The sequence below is a fragment of the Melospiza georgiana genome, chromosome 1, assembly GCF_028018845.1.
Source record: "Melospiza georgiana isolate bMelGeo1 chromosome 1, bMelGeo1.pri, whole genome shotgun sequence".
NCBI lineage: Eukaryota > Metazoa > Chordata > Aves > Passeriformes > Passerellidae > Melospiza > Melospiza georgiana.
The window spans coordinates 72,840,854-72,861,604 of record NC_080430.1 but is presented as its reverse complement, the minus strand read 5'-3'; the positions used below and the strand labels follow the sequence as shown (position 1 = coordinate 72,861,604).

At 40.3% G+C, this 20,751-nt stretch overlaps 1 protein-coding gene across 1 annotated transcript in view; it reads left to right on the top strand.

The window, feature by feature from the left end:
• The window catches only part of PHLPP1 (PH domain and leucine rich repeat protein phosphatase 1), a gene marked incomplete at its 5' end in the record, with an annotated part of 135,901 nt that overhangs the window by 104,229 nt on the left and 10,921 nt on the right, over positions 1 to 20,751 (top strand). The window contains 6 exon segments of the mRNA XM_058022654.1: positions 287 to 347; positions 2,232 to 2,327; positions 6,149 to 6,304; positions 14,628 to 14,828; positions 15,793 to 15,955; positions 20,220 to 20,350. Coding sequence (XP_057878637.1) covers positions 287 to 347; positions 2,232 to 2,327; positions 6,149 to 6,304; positions 14,628 to 14,828; positions 15,793 to 15,955; positions 20,220 to 20,350 — 808 coding nt within the window.

Genomic DNA, 20,751 nt, shown 5'->3' with positions numbered 1-20,751 from the left:
AAAATGAGAATTTGCCATGAAACTTTTAAAATCCTCTGCTCTACTCTCATCAGATCAGTTATGCAGTGTCAGTCGTAGCAAGTACAATGTAACAATGTACTAAAACATAATAAAGAAACAGAACTCACAAGGGGTTCACAAAGGTCCATATCTTCAGAAATTTTTTAGGTTGTTGATGTGGTCTGAAATCTCTGTGTGTTAGCTCTCAAAATAGTTCTTATGGAACAGTCATTTAAGTGCAAATCTTTATGACCACTTTTCTTGTTATATGTATTTTTTCCCCTAGAACTTGTTCACCTTGATGTGTATCCAGTTCCTAATTGCCTGGCTTATATGGATATTTCTAGGTAAGAGTATGTTTTTTCTTGGACCTGTGAAATATAAATCAAAGAGACTTATGGAACAATGACATTCACTGTCATCTTGCTGAGTGGGAATGGGGGTAGGAATTGGACCTTTGGATAAGAAAAGACAAATTTTCAGAGTTAGAGGATGCTTTTTTCCTGCAGTTCAGAAGGTCAGTTCTTTCCTGTTTCCTTTTTATAGATTTCCTCTTTTTTTTAAAATTATTGCCCAAATCAAAATTTCTATTTCTTTATAGTTAAAGAATTTCCATGATTTAAAGATTTCCTGTCTTATGGAGTTAGAACATGATGATTCAAGTGCACACCAATCTGAGACTTGTTGAGAAGTTACTTTCTGGATATGTCTGCAGCGTAAGCCCAGCGTAGGTGATGGTTTGATAGTTTACTCATCAGTTTGGCAGCTCCTGCAGCTCCTCGTAGTTCTCTGTAGCCCTGGCTGCTGCAGGGATGTCTGCAGTTGCCATTTGAAAGCATACATAAATTTCACCTTAATGAGGGAGGTGGGATAAGGGAAGAAATGGAAAAAGCGGGTGTTTTAGTTTGTTTTACAGTTCCAGGAATGAATCAGGAAAACATTTATACACGTGCCTAATGACTGTCTTATTTAAGAAATTACTCATCTGCATTTAAAGTGATAATCTCATTCATTAAAAAACCTGCGTAAAGTGCTTACGCTGTTGAGGGTGATCATAACAATTAGTGAGCTACCTGTGCTGGTGGCCATCAACATGGAGGTTCATCAGCCCTCAGTTACTCACATTGTCCTAAATGTAACACACTGGTGTGACTAAATAAGGGATTTGTTGAAAAACAATCTTTGAAAAGCTGTGTCCTCCATTTATTTGTTAATGAATTGGTGCAGAATGCATGATTTTGATCACAAAACCCTTTTTGTGCTTCATTGCAGTGATGGCATTGTAACTAAATGGGTAGGGTGTCCTTAGCTTTTTGACTCTCTTGGAATCTGGGAAATCCATTTGAGATCAGAAAGGAATATATCTCAGAAGAGGGGTTGTGTTGCCATTGCATACTTTGATTGAGTACTATTGCAGGAATAAAATAAAGGATATGAGTACATGATTGATTTATATTCATGCTTCATAAGCATCCTATTCCTGAACTTCAGGTCTACAAGTGTCTGACTATTATTTGATGTCCAGTTTGCATCTGTGTATTCTGACTGAAGTAGTCATGATGTGGATGCATTTGCACACAATCTCCTCTATGTGTCTTGTGCGGGCAATTTTTGTCATTGAGGCAGGATGCAGGAGTGCCCCACAGTGCCTATTTGCATGTTTTCATGCAGTATTTGGAAAACCTTGCCTCCAAGACGTTAGTTTCCAGAAGGGTTAGTTTCTGTGAAGATAAATGCAAGAAAAGCAAAACAGTTGGCTTGAAAGATACACAGAAAAAAATTTTGCTCTGTTCAGTGAGATAGCAAAAGAGTGGTTGAGTGGATTTCAGTGTACTTGAGAAATTGAAGAGATATTTCAACTGTGTAAGGTGTGAATATCTTCTGAGGAGCATCTCAGAAATTTTTTTCTCCATGGAGAGATTTCAGCTTTGGTACTGTGATACTCTTAATACTCCCCTGGTAATTTGGAAGCTTTTTTTTTTTTCCATTTTCTTAGTGACTGCACATGTAGGGAGATAGCACTGCTGTTAGCTTTCTTGCCCCCTCACTCAGGACCTGATTGCACTGGTACTGCCCTTGCAGAAGGATGGGTGGTAGAATCTCACAGGCAACATGCTATGTAGCAGATTTGTTTCCTGCAGGTATCTGTATCTCTCTTGGGGCTGTGTTCTTAATAGCGTTTACATCTCAATTATAATTTAGTTGCACCTCTTTGTGTTCTTTATTCACAGAAATCACCTGGAAAACCTGCCTGAGTGGGTGTGTGACAGCAGGAAACTGGAAGTGTTGGATGTTGGCCACAATCAGATACGTGAGCTGCCTGCCCGGTGAGTCTTGCATACCAGTTCCACAATGGGGAACAGGATAAACAATTCAAAAATAATTGCTGACTCAGTGTTTAGCTTGTTCCAGTGACTGTCAGAGCTGTTTTATCTTTTGTTTGATTTTATTTTTACCTTGTGGGGTGTAGTCATGCCTCGAGCTTCCACCTAGCCTTTCTTCTTTTACTTTCATGCAGAGAAAGTAGTGCCTTTGAAGCTGTTCATGTGGCTGTTCAGGCAGGAAAGCACTTCATTTTTAGTACTGAATATTAAATATTTACAGCCATAACTTTACATGACAGTTTAGAAATTCAGCACTTGCAGTTTAGTTTGTGATGCTTGGAGACTCCAGTTCACAGCCTTGTTTGAATGAAAAAGGATTTAAAAAAGAGAAAGCCTCATCAAGTAAGTAAATTCCTGCAAGAAGAACAATTGCCTTCACTACCAAGATGATCTCTTTTCCAGAAGTGTAAACTTAAAATTGATAAATATAAATGATAAAAAGAAGTCAAGAGGAAGCAAAATAGGAGTTGAGTTTAAATAATAAATGAGTCTTGCTATTATTTGTTCTAGAAAGAGCTGTCTGTTCTAGGTGAATTATACTGCTTAGGTGGTGATGTTGAGCATTTTTAAATTCCTGCCTTCACTGGAAAAGAGCTGTCATTTTAGGTTGTTCTGTACACTTTGAAAGAGATGTTGTGTAAGATGATGATGTATCATGAGCTACTAAATCACAGAATAAGCTGAGTTGGAAGGGACCCACAAGGATCATCAAGTACAAATATCTTCCTTAAGGAGCTGTACAGCACAGAAAAGCATCAGAAACCAAGAATGATATTTTTTTCTGGGTCAGGTGGATGTGTAAGATGGTGTAAACTTGTCCATTTTAGTGTTAGAAATGGGAAAAGAGTAGATTTCAAAAAGATGGGCAGAAGAGAATGTGAGGAGAGTTACCAAGCAAACTAGCAGGCTGATGTGCAGACTGTTAATCCCTCTGTTTTTTCATGCACACACACAAAAAAAATGAGGCTGTGCCTGCTCAGAAGGTGGAGGTGCAAAAGTTCATTTTTCTTTCATTTGCACTTCATAACAGCCAGAACTTTCAAGGCATACCGGATATCTCTGGGAGATTAATGATTAGCTGAAATTAGGTACAGTCAACATCCCACTTGTCTCTCCTGCCATCTTATCATTAACCCCAGGAAATAGCTTATCTTTGAAAGTTCTTCTTTGTAGTATATGTCTAGATAGCTTAGCTCCTAATAAGTCAGCTCAGTTTTAGAGTCCTGTTCCATTTAAAAAGCAGGCTTTGCATATCTTAAACTTTTGGGGAAATTTGGGTCTGGACTCAAATGCAAATGGCTCAACATGGTTAAGTATTAAGGAAATGCAAGTAAAAACTGAATGAGTGTGTTCAGGTGCTCTGCTCTGTACTTCTTCCACATAGAATAGCATTCTGGAAACCTGTGAAGTGAATCAGCAGGGCTCTCCTAGGAGGCTGCTTGTGACACTTAAATACAAATGTTGAAGCCTTGAGTGACTAGCATATTCCTGGTGGGGTGAATATTGCATCTGATCTAAACAAACTACACTTGATACTGTGTGTTTGCCTCTTGAAACAGAAAAATAGTCCTTGAAGACAAAGAGTTGAAGCAGTTGAGATAGAGGTTTTTGTACTAGCATTTGTCTCAATTGAGGGAAGAGGGAAAATGTCCTCTGGACTGTAATGCAACTGTTTTAGCTTTAAAAGTACTGAAAAATAACAAAAAAGGGTACTTGGTCTTAGCTATTCAGGACAAATTCATAAAAATCATACTGCCAAAGAGAAAGGAAATGCTTCAGTTAGGGGTTGCCAAAATGATCTTGTTGCCATCAGGGAATAGATGTTTGTATGTGGTTTTGTTCCTTTTTTTTTTTTTTTTTTTTTTTTTTTTTAAAGATCTATCTGTAGTCAACATTGCGTTCTCTTGAAGAGTTGTTTAGTAAAGGAGCTGGTAGAATGCTTTCCCCAAACGATGTTTTCTGAGAAGATGCTGCTGATCAATGATGTGCTTGTCCTTCGAATTTATTGATTTCACAAAAACTTCCAGTGGGAATTGGGCAAGTGGGAAAGCTGCCTGTATGGAAGAGCAGTCCCAGCATCCTGGTTCCCCACCCAGCTCGAGAACTAGGCATCCCAGGCTCATCAGGAGCTTGTTTAGTTAAATGCCCTTCAACCTCTTTTCAGCTACCCCAGGTCCTTCAGTGCTTGTCTGACTTAAAAAATAAGAGAAAGCAAATTAAAAAAAAAACAAAACAAACCAAACAACCAAAATCCCCCAAAGATTTACTGAGTTCTTCTGAGTTATGGAAAGAGAAAATCTCTGAGGATTTTGGCACAATTTCAGCTCTTTTAAAAATTTTTAAATGGTGCTGCCCCCAACCATCCCAGAAAAAATCCAAGGGAATTTTTTTTTTTTTTGCTGTCAACCAGTTCTGTTTTCTACCCTGATATTTGGTGTTGACAGTATTAGCCAGTCTCAAAAAATAGAATACAAAGGCAAATCCATAACTGAGAGATTTTTCAAGTAAAAATAGAGCAAACCAAAAATGGTTAAATAATGAATACATAATAGATAGGATTATCACTTTGGTAGGTCTTTTCATCCCGTGTTGAGCCTTCTAGAATGATAGGGCTGGCTGTTGACTTGTATCCATGGCCATAACTCAGACAACCCAGCCAAGTGAGATAACTGTTAACACTGGCATGCAGATACCGAGAGTGACGGTATCTGTCAAGGGGAAAATACTCAACGTGCTTGATTGATGATTTTGGCACAATAATCCCATGACCTGATGCATTGTAGGGAAGAGGGTGGGAGGCTTGTTATGTGTATTTGGGTCATTGTGACAGAGGGAAGATTTTTATTTTAATGCTGAATAATTCGAGAGTATTTGATTGAAGCAGGTCAGCATGTTGCATGGGCTCGCCAGATTAAACAGTACAGTAGCAGGCATGTAAGACAGATGTAAGACATGTGGCAGATGAGGAATAATCTTTTTTTCCTTAATTTGCTGAAAGTGGTTTCTGTTCAAAATTGAGAGTTGCTCTATTTTTGGTTTCTTGAGGTGCATGCCCTCATTCCTTTGTCTATCCTGTGAATTTAAGCTATACTGTTTGATCAGAACAGCTATTTTTCTCCTTATGTTGCCCTCTTCTCCCTTCCCCTTCTCTCTAGCCCCACAAAAAATGGAGCAGGGGGATGGGACTCCAGGTTGTCTATTGGTTGTAAAAACTCGAGAAAGTAAAGCCGATTAGATAAATTTCATTTGCTGTAGAACTGGAAAGGAGGCTTTATGTAAGTCTGGTATTAACAGAAAAGAAAAATTGTGGGGGTGGGGAGTTGCATTGGATTATGAGTCAGCACATGATGAGTAGAGCACTGTAAAGCTTGTGGGGTGACTGGTGATTTCACCCCCACTTCTGAAGTGATTGCATTGGCAAGGGGATCCCACCTGTGCAGATTTCTGCAGCCTTTGTTAGCAATTACCTCCTTCACTGTTGTGCTTCTATATTCATGTTTTATACAGTGTCATAAAATAACCCTTTGTCACTACTTTCACTCCTGAATCATCTGTGAACCTCTTTCCCTGTCTCTGAAAACCTTTTGAAGAAGTTGGTGTAGAGTGGGAAGACATTCTTGGATCTGTGCGTAATTAATATCACGTCTGCTAATCAGTTGGCTGAATCACTTCTTTGTAATGAGCCATGATACCATATTTAAATTATCAAAGGAACTCCTCAGCTTAATTTTTTCTCATTTTTGGTGTTTTTCATTTCTCTTAAGGTTGTTTTACAGCAGTAGCTTGCGGAAGCTGCTGGCGGGACACAACATGTTAGCAAGGCTCCCGGATCGGCTCGAGCGAACGCAGGTGGAGGTCCTGGACGTGCAGCACAACCAGCTCCTGGAACTGCCATCCAACCTGCTTCTGAAAGCAGACAGGTAAAATTATAAAGAAATTTGTTCCTTTTGACTTGTATGTGATGAGCCTTGCTTGGCCTGTTACTTCCTGGTTCAGAGGGTAATCTGAGGTTCCTCTAATTTGAAAATTGCCAAGCCTTGTGTGGTAAGAACAGATGTCTGCCCAACTCACCAGAGCACATTCTTTTTATTCTGGTTTTGTTTCCTTATATGGTTGCTTCTTTTTTCCCACCAAGCTCCTGCTGAACACCTACTTCTTGAAATCTAGCTGTAGAGTTAAGCACATGCTATTTTCTACTACATATACTGAAATGGTTTAGTGGCAGTTTCTTTAAATACATATTTCTTAGGCTTGTTTGATGAAGTGTGAAAGCTTTTTTTTCCCCCTTCAGTCAGAGGCTAGAACTTATTTATACCCGTCAAACAAAACAAAATCTATGCATAAGGCTGTCAGAATAATTCAGTTATTCCCCTGTCCCTACTTTTTTAATTTTTTTTGTGCTTTTTAAGTGTTTGTCACTAATTTAGCTGGTGTCACCACTTGATCTGCTTTCTGGATTCTTATTTTTATGGTGCTATTTCTTTACTATCAGAGTCTTCAAGGTTTTGGGGTATTTTTCCAAATATGAACATATTCTTCAAGTGACTGTGATTGGAATATAGGAGGTTGGTAGCATCATCTGGGGATGGTGGATGGGCTGGTCCCACTTGGTGTCAGCATTCCTTGCACTTCTTCACTTCCACATATAGTCATGGGATTTCTGAGTGCTCAATGCATGCATAATTTAGCAGACAGTGAGATTGTGTGCTGTGGTGGGGGGTTTATTTCTGATCCTAGCTGTGACAAAAGGAATGCAAAGCTCCTGGCTTTCTTGAGAGGTGCAGAAGCAAAAGAGGTGGTGGTCTCCCTGGCAGAGCTCCTTTCCCAATTAAGAGTATTGCAAAACCCCTCCTTTTATGCTGTTGTTAATTTTGCTATGAGCGTCTGGTTAAATTTCCTGGAATTGACTTGGAGAATTAGGTTGATGGTTGAGATGCTTTTTAAATAAACTCTTTAACTGTTAATGTGTTAACTTGAAAACAAAATAAACCTTTAAGTAATTTTCAGAGAGCTCCTGGTATTTTGAAAGCAATGAGAGAAATAATTTTGCAAAATTTGTATTAAAAACAGGTTGTAGGGCTGGGATGTAGTGTACCACAATTTTGGCAGAGAGAGAACATGATTTTTTTGGTACTGCAGCTCATCTGTAGGCAGGGTTGGGGTTTTTTTTTTTTTGGTTTTTTTTTTTTGGTTGTTAGTTTTTGGTTTGGTTTGTTTTTGGTAATGCCAAAATGAAAAACTACAAAGCTGAAACCAGGACTGGGGATAGATTCCCAGAAGTTTACTAGGAATACGCTGAGAAGAGGTAGAATTAAGGAATACTTTGAATAACAGTGTTAAGTGGCTGGTGAACTTTTTTTCCCTCTGCAGCTTTTGAGCAGTATAGGGCTGGTGTTTTCAAAGTCTTGTACAGGTCCTAACAAAGTCATGCATCATCACAGGAGGTAAACAGGTAAACCCATTCTGGCATCTCATCACCAATGCAGCCTCCCCTGGCTGTGATGATAATAGGAATAGATATCCAACCCAGGTTGGCTTGGGTAGCGTTTTCCCTGTTGATCCTTACCCTTTAACTTGATTTAAGATGATAGAGCTTGTCCATGCTGGTTCTCCTATGAGTGCTGCAAAAGTGAGAACTCTGAAGGGAAGCAGCAGTACAGGTTAATATATTAGTGTACAAAGTCAGAGTTTTAAGTTTGGGGTTTCCTACATAAAACTTCTTTCCTTTTGTTTTCAAATGGTTGCATCTATCAGCAGCTAAGTGTCAACAGAAATGTGTCTGGAAAGGCACTCAGGAGATTGTTCTGGTTTTAAAAAGGTAAGATGCTTCTCTTCTCCAAACATTCCCTGGGAAGCACAATCTGTACTGCCAGACGTGCCAAGAGAACTGGTTTTCCTGAGTGGTGTGCCATGGTCTCTACCCAGTGTGTAATATTGGACAAATCACTTTACCTTACAGTACCTTTATCTCTGCATAAAATGACTTGCCTTTTACAGCCTCAAAAAGATTTGGGCTTGTTTTGGTTTGGTTTTTTTTGAAAGGTACTCGGGTCTGTGCAACTGACAGATGATATCTTGTCTGGATATGAAGTCTCATGCTGTGAATTATAAATGCTTTCGCTTTCTCAATCCTGAATATTTGACAAAGTGGGTGTGAAGTGCCTTGGGCAAACTTCAGCACAAGCACTGGTGGGCTTTGACATCTAGAAGAACATCTGAGAAAGCAGAGGAAATGGGTGCACTGGTGCACAAAGAGAGAATATCACTTTCACCAAAAAAACCCCATCCAAACCCCAAATACTGAAAAACCTCAGTTCTCTTCACAGAGGAATCTATAAGCATTGATTTTCTGCCTTAATCCTTCAAAAAACAATGAAAAGGTGTAATTTTTTGCTGAAGAGTATAATTAGGGATATATTGTTGGTCTGCTTTTTAATTAATTTTCTATTTTAAACTGTTAGTCAAGGAGAAATTGAGGACTAGCCTATGACACATCTCTCTGACCGAGATAGAACTTGGTTCTGTTTATTGCACTGAAAGTATGCACATCTTGATCATGTTAGCAAGGATTCCTCTTGTGGGGTGGGGATTTTCTTGGCAAGATCAGTGCAGAGGCAGCCAGATAATCTCTTCATTTCTCATTACCATATGCTGGAAAAGCAGAATATTTCATGCAAGTGCTGCAGCTGATGGGGAAGACTCCCAAACTGAGTGCTGAACCTTCTTTTGTGCACCTGCATTCCTGAAGCCTTTCACTTCTATGCTCTGCTGTATCTGTTGTGATGCCTTTTCCACTGTCTGATTCTTGTACAGACATTTACTGCCTTCCTTGAGCAGTTTGCAGGCAAACTACCATTTAATGGCATGGACACTGTTGCACCAAGTGCTCTCCAGATGAGACAAATGAGCCTGCAAGAGATTTAGCTGGGCACAGTAGAAAAACAGTGGTCAGGGCAGGGTTAAAAATGGGGAAGCACAGTGGTAAGATGGGCAAGGGTTTGTCTCTTGCCTAAGCTCCTTTCCAGTTAGAATAAATGCTTTCAGTGGCAACCCTTAAAACAGCCATGAGATTTCTTAAAGCATTTGTGTGGTGAAGATTTGTAGCTGTGATGTGCACAGCTTAAACCTTGGGCTTTGTTTTGCAGTGTTTGGTAGTGGCCAGCTGTGGTGGTTTAGCCAATGTCAGCTATTCAGAGCTTGTCTAGACTCTGTCTGCAGGATTTTTGTTTTCAGCTTTGTTCAGCTGTTCCTACCTCATTAGATTTTCTGTTTGTTTTGAATTTATTTTATTTGTTTCAGTGGGTTTGGCTTTTGCTGGAGTTCTGGAAGGTGACCCAGTTAAATTTTCTCTTGTTTGATATTTGCCATTTCCACCCACTGTGGCTGCTTCTTTGTGATGCAGGGATTCAGTCCTATCCTGGATGCAGGGGAAGTGTGAGGGAGGAAACCAAGTCAAATGAATGCCAAGTGCTGTTTGATGCACTTGCTTGTGTTGCAGAAATGCTTGGCCACATTTGTCTCTTTGATGCTGGGTTAAGGATTGCAAGCAGGTACTTTAGAAACTGGGGAAATCCTGGTTTATAAAATAGCTAAAGATAGGTTAGAAAGTAAGAGCTGATGAGGGAGCAGCAGTGAAGTGGTTTTTCTGGCAGTCTGTCAACAGGAAGGGGATTCACTTGAGTGTTTCTGTCTTTTAATTTATTTTATTTATTTTTTTAAAGAAGAAATACTCTCCTCTGCACAGGCTGGCAGAACAGCTTTGATTTTTTTCCCCCCTCTCTTTTCCCCCCAGACATGCTTAGCTTACAGGATTCTTCCTCACACACCTGCTACCACATTCATAAATTATTTTAGTCTTTGACAATCAGAAATTGAGGGCATGTCTCTGCAGAAGGCACTGAAGAAGAAATTTTGTGTTTTGATTGCTCTGTACTGATGGAGATCTTGGGGCATAGGCCAAACTGGAGATCTTGATTTCTCTGCAAATTCTCTTTGCAACTGCAGTGTTCTTTCCAACTCTTATCAGTACTTTCAAGCTAAACACTGTGGTTTTGATTTGTTGCTGCTTCACCAAAGAATGCAGTTGTCTGTGCTCCTCTTAGTGTCAAACATTCCTAAGCTTTTTGGAGAATTTACATTTTTTCAGTGATGGCTGTGTCTTGCCCAGCAAGGCAAGTTTGTCAAACTGCCTCAGAAAATGGTGAGGAATTCAGAGGTGCTGTGTTCTCCCAATTGTCTCTATTCAGCTTTTGTGCATGCTAGAGGTAGGCAGTGGTAGGCAAAGTTCAAACCTTTTGCAGCTTTATATAGACTATATTCTTCCTCTGCTTTTAGAAGTTCAAATTTAGATGGAATCTTTTGGATATGAATAGGGAATGGATATGACAGCATATTAGGTGTTTTTAGTTGAATTAAATCCATGCCCCTTGTTTCTAGGCTATTCTTTTGGGACAGTCCTTTTTCTTATTTTTGTCTTTTGGAGAAGTCCAGCAAGGGACTTAATACCCCAAAAAAGCAAAGGTGACTTATTCCAGCCAGAGATCACTGTTTAAGTTATTATTCCAGACGAGAATATTCACCTTGTCAAAGCTGAAGAATTCAGACATCTCCCTGCCAGCATCTTCATTTCTTTCTTCATCTGCTGCACTCTTTTAGTCCTTGTTAATTCATGCTTTCCTGGCTGTGTTGTGCTCTGGTATGTGCACAGGCTGCTGCATCCAGGTCTTTGTAGTGATGCTGTAGTTTTTTCATGAGCTTGTGGTATAGTGTGTGGGTGGAATTGGAAAGGGGAAACAATTAATTTTGGACTGAGCTTTAATACTTGACATTCTGCTTCCATCTGATAAGCAGAATGAGTGGGAAATCTTCAAGGAACATGAATCAGTTTAAGTCCATGCACAAGAGGGATGGGAACAGTTGTGCCCAAGTAAATCTCCACTCCTCTGGAGGGCATTTATAAGATGTGCCTTCTAAGGTAGCAGCTGGCACATTGCACAAAGATGAAGAAATAGGGAAGTGGAAATAACCTGGAAGAGGACTTCTGTGTTAAACCAGTGTGAGGGAAGACCTGAGGGGCAACTACAGTTTTAGGTTTTGCTGGGTTGTTTTGGTTGTTGGGTTTTTGTTCTAGGGTTTCTTTGGGTTGGTTTTTCTTGTTTTTGTTTTTGGGGTTTTGTTGTTTGGGGGAGTGTTTGGGGGTTTTTTTTGTTTTGTTTTTAACATAAGATGATAGTACAGAATTGATAAATATTTGGTACTAGTAATCTGATTCATTCTGGTTCATTCTATTCTCTACCCAAAGAATAGTGTCCCTATTTTATTTTATTTCATTTTTATTTTTAAATCTAGACAATATATTGAAATAATTATTATGTCAGAATGTTTTTTGCCATTTTAATGTAACAACTGGTCTAAAAACATGTAAGCAAGCAACACACTCATTTCCAAAAGCTGATTTAATTCTAATTATGTCATCTGGAGACAGAGATGAGTGTGTGACTATTCTGACTCTGGCTGTCAGTTGTTTAAGGTCAGACACTCTGCTACCACAGGGTTCCTGTTCTAAGCTGTTGGCAAAACTCCTACTGGTTACCTAACCTTTGTTCACAACAAGGCAGTAGGCTGTAGGTTAGGCTGATGGGGATTTATTTCCAGTGTCATTGTATCACTCCCTGGAAGATTTAGGAAAAGATCAGGGTGAGGGGAATTGTATGTGTGTGCAGAGCATCGACTCTCCTCTCTCCCTTCCCCATTAGAAAATACATGCATCAAAACTTATTTCTGACAGGAACACGCAGATTTCACTCACTTTTATTACCAGTGAGGGAACAAATTGAAACATCTTGTTACATTTCACCGATGTTGAAAGTTTATTGAAAACAGAAGAATGGTTAATTTTTTCTTTTGAATCTAAAATGGCTACAGTATAGTACACTGTATCAATTTCGGCTGTATCAGTTTTTTATTATCTTTTCTTAATTGAAGCTTTTAGTTGTCCTTTGGGCTAGCAGTTCTTGATCAGACTTCACAGCCACGGGCTATGATGCTCTCTAAATCACCTCTTTGGCTGCTGGTACCTGTGAAGCACTGCAGGTTATTCTCATGCAGCTTGCAAGAGCAAAACTAGGATACAGGTCATGCTCTTCTGAAGAAGAACCATTCTCAGGGTGTGTTTTGCTGTCACCTCTTATCCCCATCTTTCTGTGACAACTCACTTTTCCCAGCACCCTTAAACCTAACTGTTTCTTAAGCCTTTCCAGCTTGAGCTGAAGATGACCATTTTGTACTATGAATGGTACAAAAAATACTGTGACTTTAATGTTAATCAAAGTGCCTTTATCTTGTGGAGAGGGGAGACTACCATGCACATTTGATTGAAGTTGCCAAAGTAGTATCTGTCTGTACTTTAGTAATAGCTCTACTTGCTGCTGTTTAATTAAGCACAGGATCTGTTGATGCTGTACGCTTCGGTTTAATGATCCAGCCTTGAATGAGCTTAGAGTATTTTTAGTTTGTAGCTAAAGGGTGAAATTGAGCATCTTTTTAGAATAAATAAATAAATTAAAAATCTCTTTCAGCTTCTTACTTTCTTCTCTGTACTAATCCTTCCTCTTCTCCCTTCCTTCTCTGGATTTTTAGCACCCTTGTGAATAATGAATGAGCCTGAGGATTAAACTGTTTCTCTGAAGTGGACTCCTCTGTCTGTGTAGAGCAGCTAACCTGGTTTCAGTTCTGTGCAGTGCTGAGAGGCTTTTGCTTCTGATGAAAATAGTGGGGGTTTTTTAATCCTTTGGCATTCCACGTGACTCCTGTAGCATGCCTGACCCTTATTTACTGCTGAGCAAGACTGAACCAGCTGCTACTCCTGCAAATCCACTTCATTCATTAATAGACCTTAAAGGTCAGTGTGGACTCCTGCGTGCATGGGAGCAGCCATCAATATTTTATTACTTTCTCTTAAGATCGAGGACAGGAGTGCATCTACCTTTTGTGTCCTGACCAGTGGGCTTTGCAGGCTTGAGACAGCACATTTATGTGTCTTCTTGAATGCAGCCTTGCTCTCTGCAGCTGCCTGTTCCCATTTAGTTGGTAGGAGCAGGACAGCCTGGTCTGAACGCAGTCGCTGCAGACTGGCAAGCCCACACTTCCTTCTGCATTGCTCCAAGGCCGTCCTTTCTGCAAACAGAAGGAAGGAAGAGAGGTCCCATATCTGTTGAAAAGGCACACTCATGCCAGAATTGGTTACTAAAGGATAAATAGGCTTATTTTTCCATTTGTTTGGAATTGCTGGTGAGAGTTCTAGCCATCAAGACACCTACAGTGCTGCTGTGATGGTCACCACACTCCCCTAACAAATCCTCTGCCCACAGAACTTCACTGGCAGGAATGGACAGTGCCTATACCTCAGCAGGTCTTATTCCCATCCTGGAAAAGGCCTTTGGGGGAGAAAGAATAGCTCCATTTCTGTGCTCCTTTAGTTGTTGTCCCTTGTGGTGAGACTACAAAAACACGGACTTCTGCTGTGTTGGGGCACAGGGGAAGGGCACTCAGAAAAGCTATGCAGAGATAAAGCTCTCTTGCTGCACACATCAGCAAGCAAGGATGTAACTTTTAAAGTTTAATTTGCTACTAGCACAGTTTCTCTTTAAAATTAAAAGCATAAATTACTGTTTGGTCTCAGGTTTTGGTTTTTGTTGTGATTGCTGCATCTTTATTCATTCAAATATTCAAAGAGTACTTCTCATATTTTGCAATTGTTTTCAGGCCTGATTGTTTGAACAAAATACTGTCTGCACCTTAGACCAATACTGAAAAATTGGCTGGCTTTTTTACCATTGACTTGTTTAGTCACTTGAAAGGCAATTCTCATGGTTCGTTGATGATGAATACAGAACTCATTTTTACATGTAATGAGTATGGAAATGATGTGGTTTGTTATTGCTCTTACCTGTAGCTACAGCTGTAGTAACATTGGAGATACAGAGCTCTTGATAACAGGAGAGAGGCGCTTTGATGTACTCTGTTTGCTGGTGTTTTGTTCTTACGAATGTGGTTATTAAAAACACGATCAGAAGTTTTGCTCATGTAATGCTACACTTTTGGTCCGTTGTGAACTTGTTGCTTTTGACCTTTACCTTATGACTATCTTAAGTTAACTCTTAAAAATAGAGATTTTTATTTATATTTCTAGACAAAACCTGCAGGATGTTTGACTGAACTCCTTTATGTAACTTCTCTTTGCAGCCTGAGATTTCTTAATGCCTCTGCCAACAAACTGGAAATGCTTCCTCCGGCCACCCTTTCTGAAGAAACCCATAGCATCTTGCAGGAGTTGTATTTGACCAATAACAACCTCACAGATAAATGTGTACCCTTGTTGACAGGCCACCCACACCTGAAAATCTTGCACATGGCTTACAATCGCCTACAGAGCTTCCCTGCAAGGTAAGGAACTTGTTCCGCTGTCTCTGGCACACGGGTGGGTGGGCATCATGAACTATTTTCACAGTGAGAACCGAATTGCACAGGAATGTGGTGGCAGAGGCTGCATTTTGGGTGCAGTGGTACCACAGTGGGTGGACTCCCCCACTTATGCCCTCCTGCACATTGGTACCCTCTCTTGCAGTACAGACAACTCTTCTCAGCTGGACTAAGTCAGCACGGTCACTCTGTGCTTTTGGAAGCCAAGCAAGGAGATCCTCTGTTCTCCCTGGCTTGGTAACTTTGCTTACACTTGGTGAGCTTCTCCTCACAAGAGATTTGTGAGCACAGCTGCCTGGAAATGTCCTCTGGAAGTGGACTAAACTCCACTAGGGAAAAATCCTCTCAACTCCAGAAGGAGATTCTGCCTTGGCAGCAATTTCTGTGCTTCCAGTTCACTCTGTTTTAATCAGAAATCTTTCAAGTGTAAGATGTGCTGTAAAACTGATGGGGTACAACCTTGAAGAAGAGATGCCAATAAATAATGGAAGAGACATCTCTGTCCTTGTGTGATATTCTGAGCAGCTGGGCTTCAGTAGCAAGGAGAAGATGCATTTAGGGGGAAGGGCTGGGTGGGGTGCTAGAAACAGGAGGGGAAAATGTGAGGTAGAGAGATGTAGTGAGAAACTAGAGTTGATAGAAAGGGGGAGAAAGGAGGAAAGAGTGAAAGTGAGCTGGTGAGTAGGGGGGATGTAAGCAAAATAAGTAATTTGAAAGGTAGCGTTAACAAACACTGACAAAAGTACACATTTTGTTCCACAACTGTGTTAGCATCTGACATGAGGAGAGATGACAGGCACTGCTGTGAACAAGAATCAAAGTCTGTGATGTTGTTCTCTTAAAGTAACAAAACCATTGGTCTTATCACCGCTTCAAAATAAAATATGCGTCTATTAGAAGACAAATTCTCAAATTCTTGTTTTTATAGCAAAATGGCCAAGCTGGAAGAGTTGGAGGAAATCGATATTAGTGGGAACAAACTGAAAGCCATTCCAACAACCATCATGAACTGCAGACGTATGCATACTGTAATTGCTCACTCCAACTGCATTGAAGTCTTCCCAGAAGTCATGCAGCTTTCTGAAATAAAGGTATGGAATGAATGTGCTTTGGAAGAAGCAAGCGTAATGCAATTTTACCAATTCTTTTCTGTCCTTGGGTCTCTCATTGCTATGGGATAGTATATTCTCAGAGAGTATGGGGATCTGACAGCTGCTTTCTTGTCTGAAATCATATGCAAAATATTTGCCCCATGTAGCCTCAGAGTGGAACGAAGAGGAGCCTCAAAATCTGATTTTACGCTTACCTTGGTTGCACTGTATTTTTTCTGGCAGATAAGTGTTAATTGTCTTCCTGTGACAGTCTGTTTTGATATGACTTAAACATTTGGCAAGAGCTGTGTGTAAGTAACTCTTGCTGCCTTGGCAATTGGTTGATTCTGTAGGAATGGACTTTGTTTAGAGCATGTCTTAAAAACCAAGGAAGCTACAGGATAGACCTCAGGGACAGAGATAAATTCAAGGAGCACAGGATTTGAGTATTTAGGCAATCAACTTTCATTTTCCTAATTGCAGTCCTATTTTGCACAACAGGAAGATTAGCTAATCTGTCTCCTGTCTGTGTTTCCAGAAGTAATTCTGTACTTTTTCCGATGTTTCTTTTTGAGGGAGGCGTTCTTCACTTGACCACACTATGAACGCTGTTCCTTACCTTCTGTGAACTGAGTTCCTGCTTCTTGCCTGCCTCTAGTGCAGAATAATTTGCACTGTGTGCCCTTTCTGCTGGACAGAGCTGGGAGACTGTTGTCTCACAGCATACAAATCTTGTGATGCAGCAGAAAAATCTGTCCTTCTCTGAGGCTGAGAACTGATTACCTATTCAGGGACTCCAAACAACTTCAGTGTCCTTCTGGCACTTTGCGAAGTCAAAAGGCTAAGTTCCCAGCCTGCTGTGTGTGCCTCAGTGTCTGGGGTCATGGAAAGCAGCAGGAGCAATAATTCTGTTGGACAAGTGAGTATATGTAAAGATGAGCTTTGTGGTTTCAGCCAGGAAATCTCAAACAAACTCGTGGGTTTGAATACTCCTCCCTCTTTGGAACAATGGTCAGAGGAAGCAGAGGGCCATTTAGAATCAATCAGAAGTAAAGCTTTTTTTCTCAGAGGAAGAATTGGGGTGGGGGAGTGAGGCTCTGCATGGTAAACATTTCTTTAAAATGTGAGGGTGGTGTTAACCAAAAAAAAAAAAAAAGATAGCATAAACATACTGATAGGGAACAGTCACCTTTTTCCTTTTGTTTGTGCGTCTTGGAACAAACAGAATGCTTTATAGAGGTGTCATATTTAAAGTGCTCCTTGGCCAGATTGAGCAGCAGAATGCTCTTGGAAGAGCTGGCAGTTTCTTCCTGCTGGTTCCCTATGGTTTAGTTCTCTTCAGCAAAAGAAAGAGACGTGGACGTCACTAAGTGGTTTGGGAATGCAGGGATAACGTGTGGCTTAATCTAAGAGGGCAGAGTGTTCTTTGACTCCACCTTGGTGGAAGGAAAATGCCTGGTCAGTAGTCAAGCCTAGTTTTGACTTACATGAGATGAGTGCATACAGTTGCCAGATGGGAATGTGCCTTGTTAGACAGACATAGGGGTTCTGGCCTTCGGGTGATTTCTCTAGGTCAGGGTTGGTGTTTATCAGTCTGGAGATTAAGCATGTGCTGCATGCCTGTATCCATTTCTTGCCTGTACTCTAGCTCCTTCTTAGATAAGGGGTGGCGTTCAAAATATGCTGAAGTGCAGAATTTATTCTTTAACCGTGGATTTGGTCACTTGGTGAAATAAGCTTGTTTGTAGCAAAGCACCAAGTCATCTAGTCTAATGTCACCTCTGAGATTATATCATATTTGATGATTAATTTTAACTGAAGTGACATTCGCTCTAAACTCCTGGGGAAACTCTGTTACCTGAGGTAATGGCTGTTTTGTTTCTGTATTTAATTAGCCTGAGAGGCTGACGTATTGTGTTTTTGGTGTCAGTGTCACTGGGACAGTTAGTAGCAGCAGTTACTATGCTGTCTGAAATGATTTTAGAAGGAAGACTAGGGTAAATGATGATGCTTTTACAATTGCAATAACTCCAGGACTTCCAGACACAAGGTCATTTTAAAGATACAATTGTCTCTAAGCCTTTTTTCACACTACAGTCAGGGCTACAGAAGTTGTGTGTTGTCCTCTCTTTTCAAGACCCCAGTGGAGACCTTGGACAATATATTTTTAGGGTTTTTATTGTCTTTTATGACAGGTATTTATACTGTCAGAGTTAGGTTTGCCCTGTGCACCCTGAAAGGTCTTCTGTGAACGGCTGAGCAGCTGGAAGCACTCACACCTGAGTCAGTGCCCCAGCAGACTCTTCCCTGCAGCTGTTGTGTGACTTCCTTGCTTTGCCAAAACAAACAAAAAAAGCCAAATAGGATAACATTGGTATGACCACCTTCAGCAACAAGTGAAAATAACCCAAGTCCCTTCTAGCCTTGCACACAACAGTTACAAAGCTGTGAAAGCAGCAGCCTAAGCAGATGCTCCCTGTTAAACCCTGTCTTCCAGCTGGCCCATCCAGTGCAAAATCCTGTGTGCGGTTGCAGTTGTTCTTCTGGTGCTGCAGGGGCGGGGCAAAGCCAGCTCGTATTAAAATAACACAGGAGGAAATTGGGATAAGTTAGGAAATAAACTTTCCTGCTTGCCTGGGGAGTAGAAAAAAGACTAAATTTAACACAGCAGGTCCCTCTTAGCCTATTCTTCAACAAGTACAAGCAACTCCTAAGAAACTCCAACCTGATAAATAAACCATCTTCACTAGTGCCTAGGAGCCAAGGGATCTGCTGTAGAGTGTCGCTGTCCTTGGCACACTGGGCATTTAAGAAGAACAATGAAATTACTGGTGCTTGTACTTTTCATTCCAGCATGCTCTTCCATCAAGTATGTAATGGCATGGAGGTGTTGAACACAGCAAGGCCTGCTGGCAGCTCCCTTAATCTGCAAAGTAATTCCTGGCTCTCTGGAAGCAGCAAGCAGTTGTGCAGAGAGGAGAAACTTGCCGGAATAACTGCTGCTAAGCTGTCTGCTGTTTTGTTTGCGTGACTGATTCAAACTTTGATTTCTTATCAGGCTTAGATAACGTCAGCAGTTTGTTCTTCATAGATAACAAAGCTTCCATAATAGACAATCTCAGGATTCAAGATTTGGGTCAAAAATTTTTATTTTCATTGTGCTTTTAAAATAAAATGTTTGGAGACTGTTCTTTTCCAGGATTTAGTAGGTTATCTTGTGTCTGCTTCCACATCAGGAGCCAATGTCTTTGAATATACCTACAAAAATGAAAGTGCCTCTCTTACAATGATGGAAATTACAGAATGGTCAAAATGTGCAGCTTGAAAAAGTCTCCCTCTGCCCCTTTCAGCTCTTCTATTAAAGTTTCTGAAGTCTCTCACTTTTGCAACTTGAAAGTAGAAAATGGCCTTTCAGAAAGATGTGGATAGTTCTTCTGTCCTCTCAGAATTACATTTTTTTTCTTCAGTTTTTGGGGCATACTACACTAGTCATCCTTCCAGTAGTTTGGAGATTTGATTTTGTTCTCATATGCCCTATTTTTCCCTGTGTATTAACTTTCATTTGAACATGCAGCTTTAAGCAATGTTTGGGGACTTTATCATATAGTGCACTTGTTCTAGCTAATTTGTGCTTAGCTGGTAGACAGCCTGCAATTTTCTTTGCTGTTTTGTATTTTTGAAATACTTTTTTTTTTTTTGTCTTTTTATTGATTTTGTATTTAAACACAAATGCATCTAAGATGACACTAATTAAAACCATGTTTAAAACTGCTCCAATATTTCCCCCCTATACTCCTCCCTTCCACATACATTATTAACACTGCTTTTTTTAATATCCCTCAGTAAATACTGAATTCCTGGGAGCCTGATGCCAGTGGCTTAGAAGCCCCAGCTGTACTTACCTCCATTTCCTTTGTCTATTAAGAGACTGTTTTCATTAATAACTTTTTTAAAATTACTTTGAAAATCCAATGACTATTTCTGTGAAGAGCAGACAAAACTTATTTGTTTTGTAACAAGATGACACCTGACTAGAGATGGAAATGGAAGGAACATATTTCTAGGTGTCCCAGACATCTGGCAAGATGGCTAAATGCCATGTAAGAATTTCTTTTGTAAGAACCACTTACTTAAATGAATGGTCTTGGGTCTTGATTGCAGCCTTTATTGTTCATGAAACATGCATTACCACATTTAGTCAAAATTTGTATGATCGTGATGACAGCTGAATTCTCTTGCTTTTTTGGCTGTTTTCCTTTTGCAGTGTGTGGACCTTAGCTGCAATGAACTGAGTGAAGTCACATTGCCTGAAAACCTGCCTCCAAAACTGCAGGAGCTGGACCTGACTGGAAATCCCAGATTAGCCCTGGATCACAAAACCCTCGAGCTTCTGAAGTAAGTTACCTTACAGAGTGGGGAAGGAGCAGGACAATTCTAGATGTGAAAACCACAATACACAAGTGGAATCTCTTTTAAGGGATATGATTCCCTGTTGCCAGTGGATCAGAAAGTAACAGATATTGTGAATAGGTCTGAAATTGATGCTTCATTGAAGAGGATGACTTTACCCAATTTGGTGCAATTGCTTTCAGCTGTAACTCCTGGAGGGTCTGCTAGCCTGATGTAAGCACTGTTGGGCCAGTTGGATTGCTTTTTTTTTCTGACACTAAATTCAGCCAAAAGATGTATTTTATACCACTGATGAGATATAGCTGCTTGCTATATCTTTTTGTTGCATTCATCCTGCTGGGGTCTGTCTTTGCCATTGTGCTGCTTTTTACCTCTTCACATACTGT